The sequence below is a fragment of the Phycodurus eques genome, chromosome 5 (genome assembly GCF_024500275.1).
Source record: "Phycodurus eques isolate BA_2022a chromosome 5, UOR_Pequ_1.1, whole genome shotgun sequence".
NCBI lineage: Eukaryota > Metazoa > Chordata > Actinopteri > Syngnathiformes > Syngnathidae > Phycodurus > Phycodurus eques.
The window spans coordinates 7,114,747-7,135,392 of NC_084529.1; the positions used below are offsets into that span (position 1 = coordinate 7,114,747).

The 20,646-nt window shown below is 41.5% G+C and overlaps 3 protein-coding genes across 4 annotated transcripts in view; 2 read left to right on the top strand and 1 right to left on the bottom strand.

The window, feature by feature from the left end:
- The window catches only part of chka (choline kinase alpha), a 28,125-nt gene extending 26,932 nt beyond the window's left edge, over positions 1-1,193 (bottom strand). Inside the window, exon 1 of one of the 2 annotated variants that reach the window (XM_061677289.1) lies at positions 696-1,193. In XM_061677289.1, coding sequence (XP_061533273.1) covers positions 696-931 — 236 coding nt within the window. In that variant the 5' untranslated portion in view covers positions 932-1,193. The remainder of the gene's footprint in view (positions 1-695) is intronic. The other variant, XM_061677288.1, reaches the window with a different exon arrangement.
- Positions 1,194-1,810: 617 nt separating this feature from the next.
- si:dkey-12e7.1 (uncharacterized protein LOC557553 homolog) lies at positions 1,811-10,151 on the top strand. Its single transcript, XM_061676606.1, has 3 exons — positions 1,811-2,076; positions 3,391-4,002; positions 8,174-10,151. Exons 2-3 carry the CDS (start codon positions 3,472-3,474, stop codon positions 8,759-8,761), a joined length of 1,119 nt encoding a protein of 372 aa, XP_061532590.1. The 5' UTR covers positions 1,811-2,076; positions 3,391-3,471; the 3' UTR covers positions 8,762-10,151.
- A 4,460-nt stretch (positions 10,152-14,611) lies between these two features.
- The window catches only part of anpeplb (alanyl (membrane) aminopeptidase-like b), a 29,730-nt gene continuing 23,695 nt past the window's right edge, over positions 14,612-20,646 (top strand). Inside the window, exons 1-3 of the mRNA XM_061677290.1 lie at positions 14,612-15,319; positions 16,734-16,876; positions 16,990-17,120. Of these exons, the coding sequence (XP_061533274.1) occupies positions 14,715-15,319; positions 16,734-16,876; positions 16,990-17,120 (879 nt within the window). The 5' untranslated portion in view covers positions 14,612-14,714. The remainder of the gene's footprint in view (positions 15,320-16,733; positions 16,877-16,989; positions 17,121-20,646) is intronic.

The window sequence follows — 20,646 nt, forward strand, 5'->3', positions numbered from 1 at the left end:
TCTCCTTCGACTAAATCATTTTATTTTTTCCGAGCAAAAACTTCCAAAACAGTGCAGCCATTCTTCAAAAACATTTTAATCCAACAAAACTATATGGAGGATGATGTAGGAGTTTTCCCAATGACGCCCAAAAAAGGGGGATTGCAGGAATTCCTTTCCGCATCCCTAAAATTTATGATTTTGCAAAGGGTATCACTGTCACTTAGTGAAAGGCGTGTGTTTTTTTTGGACCTAGTTGGCAAATAAAGGCAATTTCGATTCTACCCTTGGAACGTATAGGCGCCTGCCGACTCGACAGAAGCTAACGTACCAACGTATAGCAGAAAAAGACTGCTATCAAAGGTTCTTTTTTTTTTATGTTTATATTATACAGCTAACTTTGTTCTTGACCAGTCAGCACAGCAGCATCCCAGTCAGCTAGCATGTACTCTTGAACAAAAATTAGCAATGATTTTCAGACCTGCTTCTGTAATTAATATTCAAATAAATATATACGTGCAATTTAATAATGATTTATTCGGCAGTAATTATTTTATCTGTAACAGGGTCGCGCCAAACAAGCAAAATTGAGATTTTAAAAAAGGGTATATAAGCACAAGGACCCGAACGAGTATGACACATGTCAATTCTATTTCATTTGAGAGCCGCGGTGGTCACAATGCTAAGGAAGGGCCTTCTCATCGCCCCGACCTCACCTTATGACGGTGATCTCGAAGTCGTCCTCCGCCAGGGTTTCCCAGGACCCATTGAGGAACTCTTTGCACCAGAGGTAGCCGTTCAAGCGTGTGTCCCGGTCGGGAGTGTCGGGACGGACCAGCTCCTCGCGGTCCTCCTGAGTATCGGGCTGGACGTGCAGGGCGTTCTCGGTCACCAGCAGACCCAGCGACATGGAGGGGGAAGAGGAAACCCCGTTGATAAACGTGGTCTTCATTTGAGCTTTTTAAACAGCAGAAATCTCTACGGCGAATTCTATCGTTACGCTAATGTGTTCACCAGTTTCTACTTCGATATGGGGGGGGGGGAACAAAAACGCTATATAACTTATTTTCAAGCAGTGGGTTTACGCGTTTCCCTCAAATGTAACTAACCAACGTGACGTTCTAAGCTTTGTAAACGACCAGGTTGCCGCACGCCGTCAAGTCGTGCTCTGGAATGGATTGGACAAGATATCGCCGACGAGTGCACGTTTAAGGCAAGATGCAAGGGCGTGGATGGTATGGTCACATGACTCAAGTACGCCAATTGGCCCTCCTCATTGGGTCGGCAGCCCAGCGGGAAGGCAGTGTGGGCTGGACCAAAACAAAGCGCACTTTCCTTTGCTCGCCAAGTAGACGTAACACACGCGACGCAGGACAGTTGTTACTGTGAACAAGTCAATTTCCAACATTATAGAATAGATTGAAATAAAGACAGTTAAAGTCATCCCGAGTAGAATGTGCAGGTATGCCAATCTGTCGAATGCATCATTTGCTGTACATGAAACGCATCGATACGATAACGTCACAATGGTATGGTCACCGGTATCTCAGCTCTCCCCCAGCCCACAAAAACGACACGAGTCAGCTGTCTGGACTCGCATAAGTTGTCACAAACAGAATTGGCAAAATCGCATTTCTTGCATCCAACGTAATCATAATTGTGTCCGACGAATTCATTTTTGCTTTACACCTCGACTGAGTTTGCCAACTAGGATGCTTTTACAACGCCGCCTATGGCCATTAATAAGCAATGATGAGCGGGGTGCGCCATCTAGGCCTTCACTTTATGTGATACAACGCGGCGGCTTCTGATGACGTCAGCTGCACCTCAGCCCACAAAAACGACACAAGTCAGCTGTCTGGACTGGCACAAGTTGCCACAAACAGAATTGGCAAAATATCGCTTTCTACAGTTTTGGGTCTTTTTTTTAAATCACCCACAACTTTTGAACCGTCTCTGTTTAACTTATGATACAACGTGTAAAATAAACAGCTTCGACGGGAAACTCCTTTGTGTCCTTTTTGCGTTAGCCACCAATAGCAGGTTAGCTTTTAAACCGGGGGGGAAACGACTGTGCCGAGCCTGTTCGACCAAAAGGTAAATACACGTAATTTGTCTTCTGTATAATTACCTATAAACATAATTTTTCAAAGTATATAACCTGCTAGAGAACCCACATATTCTACCGAGCTTCGTGTCGGCTAACGAGCTGCAGAGTATATAAACCGATGATTAATATCTTAAAATGAGTATGTTTTTTCATGTGGCAACCGTTGGTAAACAACCTGGGCGACTGGTTAGAGCGTCATGCGATATTAGATTCATTAAACACTTTGGAAAATACTTTTACGAGGGCGTAATCCTGCCTAAATTCTACATTAAAAATCGTTTCCATTGATTCTTGATTGATTAAGTAAAATATATATATATTTTTAGAGATGGTGAGTTTGGGTTTTCATGTCCTGTAAGCTATAATCATTAGAATTATACATGTATATTTAAAAAAAAAAACCTCAATGAAACATTACATTCTTGAGTGTGTGTGTAGTGCATCTCTATGAGTTTCACTTTTTGAATTCAACTAACTAACTAAATTAAAGCTTAATTTAAAATTTTTTTTACTAATTTATTGAGATGATCTGTAAAAGTTGAGTTATTAAAGTGATAAAGACATTTAATCCCTTAGTTCAAATGTAATTCACTCTTTAAATCAAGGATGTCTAAATGATGTCCATTTGCGGCTTGCAGTATTTTTGTTTGTGGCCCGTGGTGCATACAAAAACAGCATTTCACATGGCCCACAAACAACAACAAATTGGTTTTATATAGAGCTTTTTTAAATATGTAAAAAAAAAAAAAAAAATAAAAAATACTTCCAACTAAAATAGTAACAAAGTTTCTCTTTATAATGCCGCAGAAATTAAGATTATTCATTTTCCAGAAGCAAGAAGCAAGTTTTCCTCCACTTTCTGCTCTGTCTCAGGTTCTAAATTTATGAGCATATCACAATGATTAATTATGATCATCAAATAAACACTGCTTTCAAGATTGTCAGCTTACTACAAATTGCTCTTGTTTTGGTTGTTGAATATTGAGATCTGCTCAGGGCAGGGGCAAAACTATTCTAGTGGGGAGCCACCTTAAAAGCATGTAAAAATCTAAAACTATTTACCTTATCACCTTTAACACAAAACTGTGATGTAGCAGTTTCTCCAAAATAACATGTATAATTGCTTGAAGGATTGATTTTAGTGCGTTTAATAAGGTCGAAGAAAGTGACCCTTGCATCCTTCGATTTTTCTGTGTGCAGCCCTCGAAGGAAAATGTTTGAACACTCCTGCTTTGAACGAATTATGAAATTTTCACCCCAAAATAAATATCTAACACTTTGTCTTTGCCCACTTGTTGAAGCTGAAGAGGAAAAGCCAGACCACAAGACCTCCTGGTGGAGATTCTGACCTCTGCCATTGGCCACCATTTTGTCCTCGAAACATGCCTCCACGTAAAAGACCCTTGGTTCCTGTTCGCAGGCGTCGCAAAGCATTGGACGACTACTTCCCTTTCAACTTCCTGCCTGTGGAGTGCCAGCTACATGTGTTGTCTTTTTTGAATGAGGTGGATAAATGTAGTTGTGCTCTGGTTTGCTTGAGCTGGAGTTGCCTTGTTCGTTCATGGAAGCTGTGGCGAGATGCTGACTATTGCCGTTGGGGCGTCTTCCACCTGGGTCAGGAGGGGAAGTTTGTCTCCAATTGTGAGTTTGAGAGGTGGAATTCCTGGGTTCACCACTACACCCACCATCTCATCTCACGCCGGGCCAGCCTTCTCACACTGAAGGCCCGCTTTGATTTGGGGGATCGCTGTAATGGGTGGGGTGACCTGCTAAGTCACCTTTTGGATAATGTCCACTGCAGCAACCTCAGTCACCTAGACCTCAACTGGACCTTTACACTTTTTGAACCTCTGGATCTCAGGGTGCACTCCTGCGCTAGTTCCCATCAAGACAGCATTACTAAAATGGATCAGGTAACGGTATTAATATAGATTGTATTTATTAATTCCATATTAAATAGACATGTAGTCAGCCACTCACACAAATAGTGAGGGGCTGCTTCAATAAACTTACTGATTTGATAGTCTTATAGCTGAAAGATAACACTACAGAGTGCTTCAGTTCAAACATTTACATTTCTGGAATCTTAATTCCAATTTGACATGGCATAGTTTTCCAGTTATGCGGTTGGAAATGGTGTTTTGGTTTTGTTTGTGTCACAAAATAAACAGATACAGTCGCTCATGGGCAGTTCGATATTAGTACATTTGCCTTACAGTCGAGAGGTCCCAATTCCAATCTCAGCTCAGCTCCTGCATGAAGTTTGCATTTTCTCCAGGTGCTTTAGCAAGTTTTCTCTAGGTACACCGCCTTGCTCCCACATTCCAAAATACATGTTAGGTTACATACAAACATTTAAAAAAAAACAAAACAAATTGCCATTATGTGTACAGGTAGTGGTACAGCTCAATAAATTAGAATATGGTAGAAAAGTCCATTTATTTCAGTGCTCATACATGATGAAGGTTAATTAAACATTACTACCAATACATTTCAGAGGGCAAAATCCTGCCTAATTTCTACATTAAAAATTGTGTCCATTGTTTCTTGATTGTTCTGTAAAATTCCAGTTTCTAGAGATGGTGAATTTGGGTTTTTATTTGCCGTAAGCTATAATCATCAAATCTATACATCTATTTAAAAAAAAAAAAAAAAATTCATTATTGAATGTGTGTAGTCCATCTCTATGAGTTTCACTTTGTGAATTTAACGAGCTAACTAAATTAAGCTTTTGACACTATTGTAACTTGTTGAGATGTACCTGTAAAAGTGAGCTTCAATGGTTGTTTCTATCTGCCCTGCAATTGACTGGTGACCAGTGCAAGGTGTTCCCCGACCCTGGCCCCAATGTCTTCTGGGATAGACGCCAGCTCACCCACGACCTTAATGAAGAGAAGCGATATTGAAAATGGATGGATGATCCAGTGAAGGGAATTTCAGTTTAAGCCCTGTTGTCATTTACTTTTGTCTCTCACATACACACAAACACACACAGAAGCACAAAGAAACCTGACATTTGCAGACATGCAAGGAGAGAAATCAGCATGACTGTGCCCCAGAGTTAGGTTTTGTTGCCTTGCTTGCTGGTACCGCAACTGAAATCTGGATTCAGACTAGCATCTCTCCAACAAAATCCGTTCTCGGATGCTGGTTGTCCTGATTAATTTTGGCATACGAAATTAGGGAAAAACTGAATGAATGAGGACCCATTGCCTGAATGAATGAATGAAGTCATCATAAAACCACTGTATTTAAAGTAACATTTTAACATTCTTAACTACCATACATGTTTTATAAAGTAAGTTTAATGTTTTGAATAAATCCTTAAAAGTAATCAAAATAAAAGTACCCAGCCTTAATTTTAATGTGTAGCGATTGTGCAACGGGAAATTGCTGGTTGTGGTTGGGATGTAACTCTCTTCACCAAAAGAGTAAATGCTGCACTTGGGGTGTACATAAGCTTTATCATTGTCACTTGAAACATTGTGTACTGAGCACCCAGTCCACACTTGTGGATTTAATCCTTTAGCTCAGCGGTTCTCAACCAAGTCTCAGACATTTGGTACAGGGCTGTATAGAGAGACTGAAAAAAAATATCATAATTCATCATCAGTCTGAAAGTGAAGCTCTATTTTCTGCAATTACGACGACCGAAACAAAATATAAGTGTACTGTAGAATGGATGTAAGTAATACTCTTCAGGTGTCAGTGTCCCTTTTACACCAAGATTGGACTACCTCGTTGAAAAAAAACAAGAGCAGGGCTCCAACTAATTACAACAACTACAGACCCTTTCCAAAAAATTAGAATATCATGGAAAAGTATTTCCATAATTCGATTACATTTTTTTAACTTTCATAGATTATAAATTCAGGGCCCACAATTTAGACAATTTCAAGTGTTTATTTTTAGATAATTTAGGCTTCCAGCTCATAAAACCCACGAAATTAGGAATTCAAAAAAAATAGAATACTGTGAAGTAATCAGCCCAAATTTTGTAGGCCAGAAATGTTTTCAACCGAGTGTCACACACTAATCATCTACTAAACTTAAAACACCTGCACAGGTTTCCCCAGGGGTCAATAAATTGCTTCAGTTCAATATTGGGTTCAATATGGGGAAGACTGCAGACTTGATGCACCAGCAAAAGAGATGACTGTGGGCTTCAGCGGATTATCAAAAAGAGAAGATTGAAGAATCTAGCAGAGATCCAGAAAGAGTGGAATGAAGCGGAATTCACAGCTTCAAAAACCACCACATTCAGACGCATCCAGGAGATGGGCTACAACTGTCGGGTTCCTCGGGTCAAGCCACTTCTGAGCCTGAGCCAACGTAGGAAGCGTCTCAACTGGGCCAAGGAGAAGAAGGACTGGACTGTTGGCCAGTGGTCCAAGGTCCTCTTTTCCGATGAAAGTAAAGTGTGCCTTTCATTCGGGAATCAAGGTCCAAGCGTTTGGAGGAAGATGGGTAAAGAACAGAACCCAAGCTGCTTGAGGTCCAGTGCGAAATATCCATAGCCAGTCATAATTTGGGGAATGTCCAGTGCAGGTGTTGGATAACTCAGCTTTCTTTTCAACATCACCGCAAGAGTCTACCAGAATATTTGAGAGGACTTCATGATTCCTTCTGCTTAGGATCTGTATGGAGATGCAGATTATATCTTCCAGCAGGACCTGGCCCCTGCCCATACCCCCATGCCATCACAGTGCTTGACTGTCCAGCTAACTCGCCGGATCTACTGTATACCCCATTGAGAATCTACAGGGTATTATCAAGAGGAAAATGAGGGGCACCAGACACAAAAATAAAGAAGAACCGACAGCAAGCATCAAGGAAATCTGGGATTCCATAACTCGGCATAACCAGGCAATGGCACAGAATGATTGATTAAAGCAAAGGGATTCCAAACCAACTACTGAAGATTAACATATCATTTTTAAAGTACCATGTTTTGATTGATTTAATGAGACCCTAATTTATTTATTTCTTTGGTACAAAAACTGAGAAGTAAATGGGGATTTCTTCAAAGTATTCAAATTTTTTGAATTCCTGGTTTCGTGGGTTTTATGAACTGGAAGCCCAAATTATGTAAAAATAAACAAATAAATGCTTGAAATTGTTCAAATTGTGGGCCCTGAATCTATAATCTTTGAAAGTTTAACTTTTTGAATGGAATTATGGAAATAAATAAACTTTTCCATGATATTAAAGTTTTTGGGAAAGGGTCTGTACATCCAGCATACTGGTAGGGTTCTATCTTTAAGCATTGGTTTTCATTTATTGCTATGCTGCTCTGTTAAAAAAATTCTTGATGTAAAATCGGTCTCTGGCAGAAAAAGGTTGCTTTAGTTGTTCATTGAGCTCGTGTCATGAGATTTGCTAAAGTCTCACAATATACACAGAACCTTCGTGAGATATTCTTACTTCTTGTGTGAAGACATGTTTGATGGTTGGTAGATCTGTTTTGTGCAACTTCAAATTTAAATTTCTTCCAGAAATATTTTGTTAAATTCCAAATTGAGTGACATATGTCCCATTGGACAATATACTGTACATACAGTGAAGCATGGTGGTGGCAGCATGATGCTTTGGGGCTGTTTTTCTTCAGCTAGAACTGGGGCCTTAGTCAAAGGAGGGAATTATAAACGGCTCCAAGTAACAGTTAGTGTCAGAACAAAACCTTCAGGCTTCTGGTAGAAAGCTGAAGATGAAGAGTAACTTTCTTTCAGCATGACAATGACAACAAAAGCACACAACCACATCAACAAAAGAATGGCTTCACCAGAAGAAGATTTAAGGTGTTGGAAAGGCCCAGACAGATTCCAGACCTGAATACGATCAAATATCTGCAGGGTGATTTGAAGGGGGCTGTGCACACGAGATGCCCTCACAATCTGACTGATTTTGATTTTTTTACATTACAAGAACCTGGCATTTGAACATCGGTGTGTTAACTTTTTTATAACTACTGTACACTTTATGTACCTGCCCCTGATGTCAGGGTAGTGTAAAGACGGTTCCCCGTGGTTATATTAGTAGCTTGTTCATTCCATTTTCTTGAACCAATTTAATTTGTTTTGACAGGTGACCAATTTCCAGGAGCTGTTGACCAAACTCACTCAGAGCTGTCCTCGTATCACCAAGATGCGGTTACACTTTGACTGGTCAGATTTGTCAGTGTCTCTGCTCACCCACTTCCAGCAGCTCAGAGTCCTTGAGCTCAAGTACTTCTGGGTCTTCAAAGGAGTGACTCCATCCACACTGCAGACCCTAACGACATCCCTGCCTAACCTAAAATCTCTGACCTTACACATCCTGGTGCCGCCGAGGAACGTCGGCATTTCCTACTCTCTGGAATCTCTTTCTTTGGAGTTCTTGGACGTGTCACCCAGCAGAGGCCTGGTCTTTTCTTGTCTAAAATTACCTGCTCTGCGTGAGTTTAGAGCCAAGAAGACTGTCCGCGGCATCATATTGGACAGGCGCACCACGCTGAGGATCCAGAGTCGATGGCCCTGCTTGTATCATGTCCTTCGGGAAGGGACGCCAAGACTCCAGGCCCTCAACAATGAGAGACTCCTTCCTACGTGGAGAGAGAAGAGCTACGCGGAACTATCGGCCATCCTGGAAGTGTCCTGTTATTGTGTCCAGCATCTAGACAGCTTGATGTGGTAACCAACCAACTCTGTGAATGTACCGTTATTGCTCTATTACTGTTTTCCATTAGTTTGTCTACTCAGAGGGACACAAAGCAGTCACATAAGAAGTGACACTTGATATGAAAAAGACTCACTTATTTCTACATAACGCAAAATGTAGCTTTACTACTCCACTGTTTGTTCACACACGTCATAGATGGTTAAATAGTGAGTGTAAGGTTTTCTCCATGCGGGGAATCAATCTTAGATACAGCCAATTCAAACAAAAATGACAGAGGAATCACCCTTCAAAACACAATAGGAACAGCACTATCAAGGTAACAAATGTAAAACCCTTTTTTGTTTGACAAAGATATTTACATTACAGCGGTGGCACGGTGACCGACTGGTTAGAGCATCTGCCTCACAGTTCTGAGGACCGGTGTTCAATGCCCGACCCCGCCTGTGTGCAGTTTGCATGTTCTCCTCGTGCCTGCGTGGGTTTTCTCCGGGCACTCCGGTTTCCTCCCACATCCCAAAAACATGCATGGTCGGTTAAGTGACGACTGCGATTGGCTGGCAACCAGTTCAGGGTGTACCCCGCCTCCTGCCCGATGATAGCTGGGATAGGCTCCAGCACGCCCGCGACGCTAGTGAGGAGAAGCGGCTCAGAAAATGGATGGATGGATGGATGGATTTACATGACAGCAGTCACAAATGTGCACACAAATTCTGTTTTCAACGACGTCATAAAGGGGCAACAAAAAAAATGAATTAGTAAAAGAGGTAAGATATGAGAATCAATGAATTAACGGCAGTATCAGAAATCAATGTAAATATGCAAAAGGGCCTCATGTACAAAAGGTGCGTACGCACAAAAACGTGGTGTATGTTCTTTTTGAAACATTGCTGAAGCTGTGTCAATATAGATGTGTGTTTGTTTTGACTTTCCATTGCTGTCGAGGAGGTGTAATTTTGGTAAACTACTACAAGTGAGCAATGATGTGTTGTTTGCAAAGTTTAGGTTATTTTTAGATAATGAACTGTGGATGTGACGTTTGTGGAAAAAGTAATTTTATCCTTAACACAATTTTATTTCATCCTTCAGAGTATTCTCAAATGTCTCCCACAAGCTGAGAAATACAACCGATCCTTTTGTAATTACACACGCTGTTCAGTAGAGGCCCTTATTGTCATTCTTTGACCTGTGAACACTTCCTGGAGGTGTTTTTGCACATTTATCGAGTAACATTTGTTCATTAAACTGGTGGATTGTGATCAATTCAATGGATGATGTCTACAGTATCTATTTAAAGTGTTCTTTGCTGCAAAAGATTTTAACTATACTTTGATTGCTTGCTTACATTCCCTTCAATAATGTTACATGCATGTAGGCTTCCCTGTGTATGCAGTTCAGCACAAGTGATTAAACCAAGTCATTCTAAACCTTCTTTGCAAAGGCTTAGTAACCACACGTACAATTTAAACAATGGTGTGATCTGTAAAAATCTGTGAAAATGATTGTTGGTGCTCTTTCCTTTATGAACAACCCTCTAGTCGCTCAGTTATACAATATTTGTTTTGCTGAATCTGGCAGAGGGTGTCTTGAGTATGTGCAGGGTACTATGAAATCTTAAGACTATCAAGGCATTCTGAAGCGAAATGTGCTACCCCGTGACAGAAAGCTTTGTCGCAGCCACAGCCAATGGGTGCTCCAACACGATAAAGACCACACTTTAAAACACACAAGAATGGTTAAGAACAAAACATTGGACAATTCTCAAGTAGCCCTGCTCTAAATCCTGCTGTTCATCTGTGGAAGGAGCTGAAACATATGGTCTGGCGAAGGCAGCCTTCAAACCAGAGACAGCTTGAGGAGTTTGCTCACGAAGAGTGGACCAAAATTCTGTTGACAGGTGCACAAATCCCATTGAGAGATAGGGAGATCGTTTGAACGATTACCTCAAAAGGTTAACAAAATATTAATTTAGGGTTAGTGTTGTGCTCAAGATCACACAATTCTGAGACTCAGACTTGCCCAAGGCCAGAATTCACAGAACTTTGGGAGTCTAGACCGAGTCAAGACCAAGACCAAGACCATAAAAATCCATATTAAAAACTATGACAAGGTTGAACCGTTCAAGAGCATTTCCTCTTTAACTTTCTTTTAAATACATTTGACAGACAAAAACACATCTGCAGCTTAATGTTGACTAAATTGATGGCAGCGTTTGCAAGAAGCCATACGTGTTGTATTAATGTATTAATGTAATGTATTACCTTCGTCAGTTTCAAGTTATTTAAGCGGCTGTTGTGGGTTTATCTTTAATGTAGGGCTCACCAATATGGTGCCCATGGGCAGGTTACACCCAAGAACCAGATGAATAGCCCGCGGGCCTCTTCTAAAAGTACTGTAGCTCACTAGTGATGGGACATTGTGATTTTCTAGGAATGTTGTAGAAATTATGGTTTGAAAATTTAACTGAACATTTATAGAAATAAAGTATTACATGGGCAGCTCAGTGGATGACTGGTTAGCACATCTGCCTTACTGTTCTGAGGACCCGGCCCCCCGTCTGTGTGGAGTTGTTCTTCCCGTTCCTGCGTGGGCTTTCTCCGGGTACTTCGGTTTCTTCCCACATCCCCAAAACATGCATGGTAGGTTGATTGAAGACGAATGGTTGTTTTGTTTCTATGTGCCCTCCAATTGGCTGGCGACCAGTTCAGGGTGTACCCCGACTCTCGCCCGAAGATAGCTGGGATAGGCTCCAGCACGTCTGCGACCCTAGTGAGGAGAAGCGGTACGGAAAATTAATGGATGTCTGAAAATGATTTATTAATTACAAATATATTTTTGTTCATCAAAACTAGTGAAGTGTAGTGACCGGCAGAACTATTAAATGCTCTTCCATTAGATGCCAGAAGGTACAATAATCCTGTAAATCCATCCAAATATTTCCATTCGTACAGCAGAATAAATTATGTCTTTTTGAGATTATCGAAATCAAGAATAAAATCAATCAAAACTTCATTTATGTAGCACTTTTCGTACATACAATGCAAACCAAAATGGTTTACATGAATTGAAATCAACCTCTCCAACCACGTCCACAAGGACAGACACGCGTACACGTGAAAAGAACATGTAATGACCTGAAATACACAAGTATATCAGCTTCCCCCCCCCCCAAGTAAACAGGTCTAGCTTTCACACCGAATAAATCCATTTGTGAGTAAATCGAGACAAGATCATTCATTATTTCAGTATGCATAGTTTTTGTGACATTTTTGTTTGGTGGTGTGCTGTGAGATTTTTCTCATGTAAAATGGGTGTCTTGGCTCAATTAAGTTTGGCTGTAGGTGCTGCTGTAGATGAATATAAATAAATATTGATAACATAATTAAAAGTAATTTGAGCAATTTTGTTATTTCACAAATATGTATCAAATTGGCAGGCCTTAGCATTAATCAGTCACCAAGAATTAGCTTTCAGTTTTAAAATTGTTGGTGACCCCTGCTTTAATGAAATGGTATCAAATGCCTTGTGTCCATGTGTAAGTGTAAGCACTGATGCCTTACCTGATTATGAATGCCAACATGAATGCTGTTGAACACTGGATATAAAGTCTACACACCCCTGTTCAAATGACTGGCCATTGCAAACCTTTTTCACAAAACCATCTTTAATGAGACCAAAATCCTGTACCTTTTGGGGTAGGAATCTGTCAGTGTGCCCATCTCGATGTGGCAATATTTGTCCACTCTTCTATGAAGAACACTAAAACTGCCAGATTGCAAGGGCATCTTCTGTGCACAGTCCTCTTCAGTTCACCCCACAGATTTTCGATGGGATTTAGGTCTGGTCTCTCACTGGGCCCCTACAAAACCTTAATCTTTTTTTGGTAAGTCATTCTTTTGTTGATTGGGCTGTGTGCTTTGGGTCATTGTCATGTGGAAAGATGAAGTTCTCTCCAGCTTCAGCTTTATAGCAGAAGCCTGAAGGTGTGTGCTCACACTGCCAGTTATTTGGAACTACCCATAATTCCCTTCATCTTCACTCAGGCCCCAGATCGAGCTGAAGGAAAAACAAAACATGATGCTGCCACAACCATGCTTCACTGTAGGTAAGTTCTTTTGGTGAAGAGCAGTGTTGTATTGCACACCTTTTAGAATTGTGGCCAAAAAATTCAACCTTGGTTTCACCGGCCCATAACCCTATTTCGTATTTGGGAGATTAAAAGTATGTTTTTGCAATCGTAGAAGGGCTTGGATTTTTTTGTTTGTAAGGTAAGGCTTTTGTCTTGCCAATCCACCTCATAGCCCAGACATATAAAGAAGACAGGAGATTGTGACTTGTCACATTTACTAAACAGCCAGTAATTGGCAGAAATATCCGCAGGTCCGGCAATGTTGCTGTCAGCCTCTCGGCAGACCCATCTCCTGCCTGATACACTATATTGCCAAAGGTATTCGCTAAAATGCACTGACTCGCATATGAATTTAAGCTGCATCACATTTTTAATCCATAGGGTTTGATAGGACATCGGTCCAGCGGTTCCATCCTTTGCAGCTTCAAATTTTCTGGGAAGGTTTTCCTCAAGTTTTAGGGGTGTGTTAACGGGAATTTTTGACCAGTCTTCCAGATGCGCATTTCTGAGGCCGATGGTAAACGAGAAGGAGGGGGTCTCAGTCTCAGCTGAGTTGTCCAAAATCTCTTGGTATGTTGAAACATTCAAAGTTGCTTTCACTGGAATTAAGGGTTTAATATTTTGGACAATTCTATGCTCCCAACTTTATGGGAACATTTTGGGGACGGCCCTTTCTGTTCCAACATGATTGTGCACCAGTGCACACAGCAAGGTCCAGACAGACATAGATGAGAGAATTTGTTGTTGATGAACTTGACTGGTCTGCACACAGTCCTGACCTCAAACCAACAGAACACCATCCATCCATTTTCTTTACCGCTTATCCTCCAATAGAACACCTTTGGGATGAATTAGAACAGAGGCTGAGAATCAGGCCTTGTCATCCACCATCGGAGAGTGACCTCACAAATGTGTTTCTAAAGAATGGTCAAAAATTCCCATGAACAGACTCCTAAATCATGTGGAAAGGCTTCCCAGGACTATTGAAGCTGTTATGGCCCCAAAGATTGGACAAACATATTAAACCTGAATGATGATGGGACTTCGTATTAGAAACAAGGCAGGTAAGTTAATTCTTTTGGCAATATAGTGTACCTTTGAACAATGATGAGGATGTCCTCGGACCATGGCTTGTGCTATTAGATGTGGCGACAATAATGTCAGGAAAAGCCCACCAGAACATCTGAACGTCGGGGTTAATCGGAGGCAGTAGATGGTGGCAGGTTTGTGCTGACTCCCATTTAATACAAATTTAAATGTGATTGGTAATTCTGAACACAGCCACAACCCCCAGTTATAAGAGGGTGTACACACTTGTGAAACTACAATCTCAGTTGTTTCTTACTTCCCCTCAATTGAGTTTTACAGGTCACATTAATGGTGGGAAAAAAAGTTTTACAATGATTTCACTCGGTCACACTTTTTTATATCACCAAATCCTGGCATTTGAACAGGGGTGTGAAGACCTTTTCTGTCTACTGTTAAGTTGTAATGATCAAAATGAAAAATGGAAGGGAACTGAGATGGGCTGCATTATGCTTCCTGAGATTTACTGAGATTTACTGGACCACAGTAACCACCTCCAGATGTTTGAGCGCTATCTATGACGGATAATTTACAACCCTCCCCAATGAATCACTTACTCTTTGCTCCCTCTGCAATGTCTAGGTTAATACTTAATCCAAACACAGACTTGGGATAGAAGAGCCAAGCCCTATTTATGGGAGGGTGGTTACTTGGATGCAGATAATGTTTTGCAGCTCAGAGGGATACATGTACAGAGACCTGTCAGACTAAGCTCCGCCACGCAAGCAAAACAGAAGTTCCAGTCCAGCAGTCACCATGCCGAAGACTTCGACATCCAAGGCCTTTGCCGCTGCTTTTGGCATCCTGACTGTATCTGTCATTGGCAGCATTGTCACTATGATCATCTTGTACAAGACTGAGATCTCGACAATGAATCCGACGCCACGGCCGACCATCACTTCCACCACTATGGGACCGCCGCCTGTCATGCGGTTGCCGACAAATCTTGTACCTGAGAACTACAAAATCTTTCTTCATCTTCATTTCTACTCCGAAATCATAGAGGAAGTTAATGTCACCACTCCCAACCAGACTATGCTGTTCACTGGTAACTCATCTGTAGATTTCCATTGTGTTAAGACGACGCGGAGCATTTACCTGCATAGCCGAGACCTGAGGGTTTATGATCCGGTGGTGAAGAACAAAAATACAAATAAGGAGATCAGGACAGCTAACATGAAGTATCACACAGATGAAAGTAATTTCCTGGAGATCCAGTTAAAGGATCAACTGGAGGAAGGAATGAACTACAGCTTGTTTCTGGCATTCAAGGGGGAGATATCGCAACATCTTCAAGCGTTGTATGTTAGCACATACGATGAAGGTTTTCCACATCCTGACGATAATACAAATACGGAGAGGTAAGTGTGAGAAAGATTTTGATTTATAAATCCTAGCACTACTTTACATGTAATATGAGATCATTTTGATCAAACTGATACGAACTGGTGAACACTTTAGCACTTGGTGGCTTACATAAAATAGGCCAAGTCTGTTATTTGCTCTCTACAGTATATGACTTGGGGAAAACCAGTCACGGATGCAAATATAATACAGGTCACTGATCTCCTCTTAATGACAGATTCTCAATATTTTCGGAAGGCAAATTGACTTGATGTAGTTAATTAATATATGGCAAGTTGAGTTGTGAGCAATCGATGCCATTTAATATTTGATTCAAATTCATTTAAGTGTTGTAGTTTTTGTCAGTATGTTTTGCTGAATCTGAATGGAAATCTTAAAGGGCCATTAAGAATTTTTGTAATCAGTCAAAGGGCCACTTGTAGATCGATCAGCCCATATGTGATAGCAATATTGAAAAGCAAAATGTCCTTTTTATTCACAACGACTAAAATATGAACTAAAATAAAATGTCAGTTTCATTTTGACATATTAAACTAAATTGTTGAATAAAACAGAGGTGCTTAATTTTAGCTGTGATTTCCTCTTTTTGTTTGCCTGTGTCCGTCACTTTAACCATGCTGTCTTTTATTTTTGCATCTGAAAATGGTTTCTTGTGCTTTCCCAAATTCTGCACCACTCTGTTGCATTTTGTCTGTTGTATCATAAATAACACTAATCCTGCTTTCAGCTTGATATGAGGATTTCAGTGCATTTATTTTTGTTGTTCTTCCCTCTGAATTTTGAGGAAATGTCTCTTGAAAATTCCTATGCTTCATCTTATGATGCCATTTCAAATTGGAAATCTTGGGCTCGTTGGAGGCAGGGACAATGAATGCAAAATTTTCAGTCCATTGTTCTCTGAATTTCTGATTTTCACTGGCCACTTCTCTTTGATCAGCAGACTTGGAACACAACATTTTTGGGCTTTACAGCCAGCAAAGTGTCAACAATAAGTCGGTTGCTCCGGAAATAAAAGTTAAAAAATTATAATTGACACAGTAGCAGGCTGTTTGTGTGTTACTGGGAAGGAGACAAATCCTATTATTAGTGTTGCTGACCCAACCAAAACACATAGTGAAGGAATAAAAGGTGCTTATACACTGCAATTTGTTTTCGTACCACTTACGTCGTACCCACTGGTGTGCTGTGACAACAAATGTACAATGACTGGGTTGGTCAGCGGCGCACTGCGCTGTGCTGACCGCAGTGGAAAAAAAGGCCTTAACAGTTCGGGGGCTACAAATAGGCAGCCGGTGGGCCGGATGTGTCCTGTAGTATATTAAAAAGAAACTTCTTCCAACAGCACAACTTTATATTGTCTTGTGTCCCTTAAATACCTGATGGTGAAAATATTCAACTTTTTATTCATAGATTTCTTGCCAGTACCCATCTGCAGCCAACGGACGCCAGAAGAGTGTTTCCTTGTTTCGATGAGCCGGAAATGAAAGCCGTGTTTGTTGTGACAATCATTCATAGACCAAATATGGTCGCACTTGGAAATGAAAATGAGGCAGGTGAGTAAATTTAGTGAGGATACCATGATGTAAATGTGGAAAACATGTTTTTGACACAAAGGAAAATGGATACATTTTTATATGATCTGCTTTTTTTTCCTCCCTTCTTTCAGGCGCTGATATTATTGATGGCTGGAAAGTCACTCGTTTTAATCCGACACCGAAAATGTCCACATACTTGTTTGCATTCACAGTTTCCAAATTCACATCCATCCTGTCCAAGCACGACCGTGTGAAAATTCGAGTAGGTTTGCTTGAAATTTAAGACACATTGAGTTGCTGGAGAATCTTTTACTGCCCTTTACACTACCATGTGTTTAGTGACCCCAAAGGAAAGTAAAGGTCTGCAAGATGTGGGGACTCTAACAAATACAATGAATGTAAAAAATGAGAGTCAACCTTAATGTTGTAATTGTGGAAGGAGTCATAGCATGGCATTTGGGTGGGGTGGGGGGGGGGGGGGTGAGGTCATCAAAAGAGAGGTGGCGGTACAGCAGGTTAGAGTGCAAAAGAAACTAACATATACAGAGGCAGAGGGGAAAACGTAGTGGAGGAAAATGGGAAGAAAATAACGCATGACAAGCAAAACAAAAAAGTGAGGGGAAATTGTGGGTGGATACAAAAAGACTCAGAACATTCATTGTAAGGGTAATAAATGTGAATACAGATTATTGCAAAAAAAAAAACATTTTAACATAAGACAATGGGAGGAGGTGAGGGATGTTCTCATTGCTCAGGCCAGCCAAGAAACATTGAATCAAGGGTAACAAAAGATTACGAAATGGAAAGAGATATAAGTCATTGTGGAAGAGAGAACAGAGGCGTTAAATAGAGAGAGGAAAATAAAGAGGAATTAAGGAAATATGGCCTATAGTACATATTTAATTTTAGGAGTATTGAAGACTGAGGGTATTTATTTCTTTTTTCTTCTTTTCCTTTGGGCTTGTCCCTTTAGGGGTCGCCACAGCGCGTCATCCTTTTCCCATGTATCTCCTGCGTCCTCCTCTCGAACACCAACTGCCCTCATGTCTTCCCTCACGACATCCATCAACCTTCTCTTTGGTCTTCTTCTAACTCTCTTGCCTGGCAGCTCCAACCTCATCATCCTTCTACCAATAAACTCACTATTTCTCTCTGGATGTGTCCAAACCATCGAAGTCTGCTCTCTCTAACTTTGTCTCCAAAACATCGAACCTCGGCTGTCCCTCTGATGAGCTCATTTCTAATTTTATCCAGCCTGGTCACTTCGAGAGCGAACCTCAACATCTTCATTTCCGCCACCTCCAGCTCTGCTTCCTGTTGTCTCTTTAGTGCCACTTTCTCTCATCTGTACATCATGGCTGGCCTCACCACTGTCTTCTAAACTTTGCCCTTCATCCTAGCAGAGACTCTTCTGTCACATAACACACCTGACACTTTCCTCCATCCGTTCCAACCTGCTTGGACCCGTTTCTTCACTTCCTGACCACACTCACCATTGCTCTGGACGGTTGACCCCACGTATTTAAAGTCCTCCACCCTTGCTATCTCTTCTCCCTGTAGCCTCACTCTTCCCCCACCACCCCCCTCATTCATGCACATATATTCTGTCTTACTTCGGCTAATCTTCATTCTTCTGCTTTCCAATGCATGCCTCCATCTTTCCAACTGTTCCTCCACCTGCTCCCTGCTTTCACTGCAGATCACAATGTCATCTGCAAACATCATGGTCCACGGGGATTCCAGTCTAACCTCATCTGTCAGCCTATCCATCACCACTGCAAACAGGAAGGGGCTCAGAGCTGATCCCTGATGCAGTCCCACCTCCACCTTAAATTCTTCTGTCACACCTACAGCACACCTCACCACTGTTCTGCTGCCCTCGTACATGTCCTGTATTATTCTAACATACTTCTCTGCCACTCCAGACTTCCGCATGCAGTACCACAGTTCCTCTCTGGGTACTCTGTCATAGGCTTTCTCTAGATCTACAAAGACACAATGTAGCTCCTTCTGACCTTTTTTTGTACTTTTTCACCATCATCCTCAAGGCAAATAATGCATCTGTGGTACTCTTTCTAGGCATGAAACCATACTGTTGCTCGCAAATACCCACTTCTGTCCTGAGTCTAGCCTCCACTAATCTTTCCATAACTTCATTGTGTGGCTCATCAACTTTATTCCTCTATAGTTCCCACAGCTCTGCACATCACCCTTATTCTTAAAAATGGGCACCAGCACACTTTTCCTCCATTCCTCAGGCATCTTCTCACGCACTAGAATTCTATTGAACAAGCTGATCAAAAACTCCACAGCCACCTCTCCTCGATGCTTCCATACCTCCACAGGAATGTCATCAGGACCAACTGCCTTTCCATTTTCATCCGCTTTAATGCCCTTCTAAGTTACTAATCATTGCCACTTCCTGGTCCACCACACTTGCCTCTTCTACTCTCCCTTCCCTCTCATTTTCCTCATTCATCAACTCCTCGAAGTATTCTTTCCATCCAGCTAGCACACTGCTGTCACCAGTTAACATATCTATCCTTAATCACCCTAACCTGCTGAACATCCTTCCCATCTCTAGCCCTCTGTCTGGCCAGCCTGTATAGATCATTTACTCCTTCTTTTGTGTCAAACCAAGTCTCCTTCTCTCCTTTCCTGCCAGAAGATACACCAATTACTCTCCTGCCTGCCTCTCTGATCACCTTGGCTGCAGTGGTCCAGTCTTCTGGAAGCTCCTCCTGTCCACCAAAAGTCTGTCTCACCTCTTCCCGAAAAGCTCATCTTCCACCACATGTTCTCTGCTCTGCCTTTGTCTTCTCGGTCTTCCTCCCCACCACCAGAGTCATCTTACACACCACCATCCTATGTTGTCTAGCCACACTCTTCCCTACCACTACCTTACAGTCGGTAACCTCCTTCAGATTACATCGTCTGCACAAGATTTAATCCACCTGCTTGCTTTTACCGCCACTCTTGTAGGTCACCCTATGTTCCTGCCTCTTCTGGAAAAAAGTGTTCACTACAGCCATTTGCATCCTTGTTACAAAGTCTACCACCATCTGTCCCTCCAAGTTCCTTTCCTGGATGCCGTACTTACCCATTACTTCTTCATCACCACTGTTTCCTTCACCAACATGTCCAATACAAACTGCACCAATCACGACTCTCTCTCTGTCTGGGATGCTCAGAATTTACTTCGTCTAGCTCCTTCCAGAATTTCTCTTTCACCTCTCGGTCACATCCTACCTGTGGGGCATAGCCACTAATCACATTATACATAACACCCTCAATTTCAAGTTTTGGCCTCATCACTCGATCTGATACTCTTTTCACCATTCTTAGCCAACTCTTCTTTTAAAATAACCCGGACTCCATTTCTCTTCCCATCTACACCATGGTAAAAGTATTTAAACACTGCCCCTACACTTCTAGCCTTACTGCCTTTCCACCTCCTCTCCTGGACACACAATATATCAACCTTTCTCCTAATAATCGTGTCAACCAACTCCCGAGAAGTCCCCACATTCAGTTCTAGGCTCTGTGCTTTCCTCTTCTCTTTCTGCCGAAGAACTCGCTTTCCACCTCTCTTTCTTCTTCGACTTCGAAGGATATTTATTTGTTGAGCCTAATTTTAATTTCTAAGAGAAAAGGGCATGAGAAAGACAAGTTTTGTTTTGCTCCCTGTATGTACATACTCTGACCGACATTCCAGCACAGTAAATGGCAAAAATGCATCTTAAAACGTTAGACACCATCCGCCACAACACAAAACGAAGAAGACATAA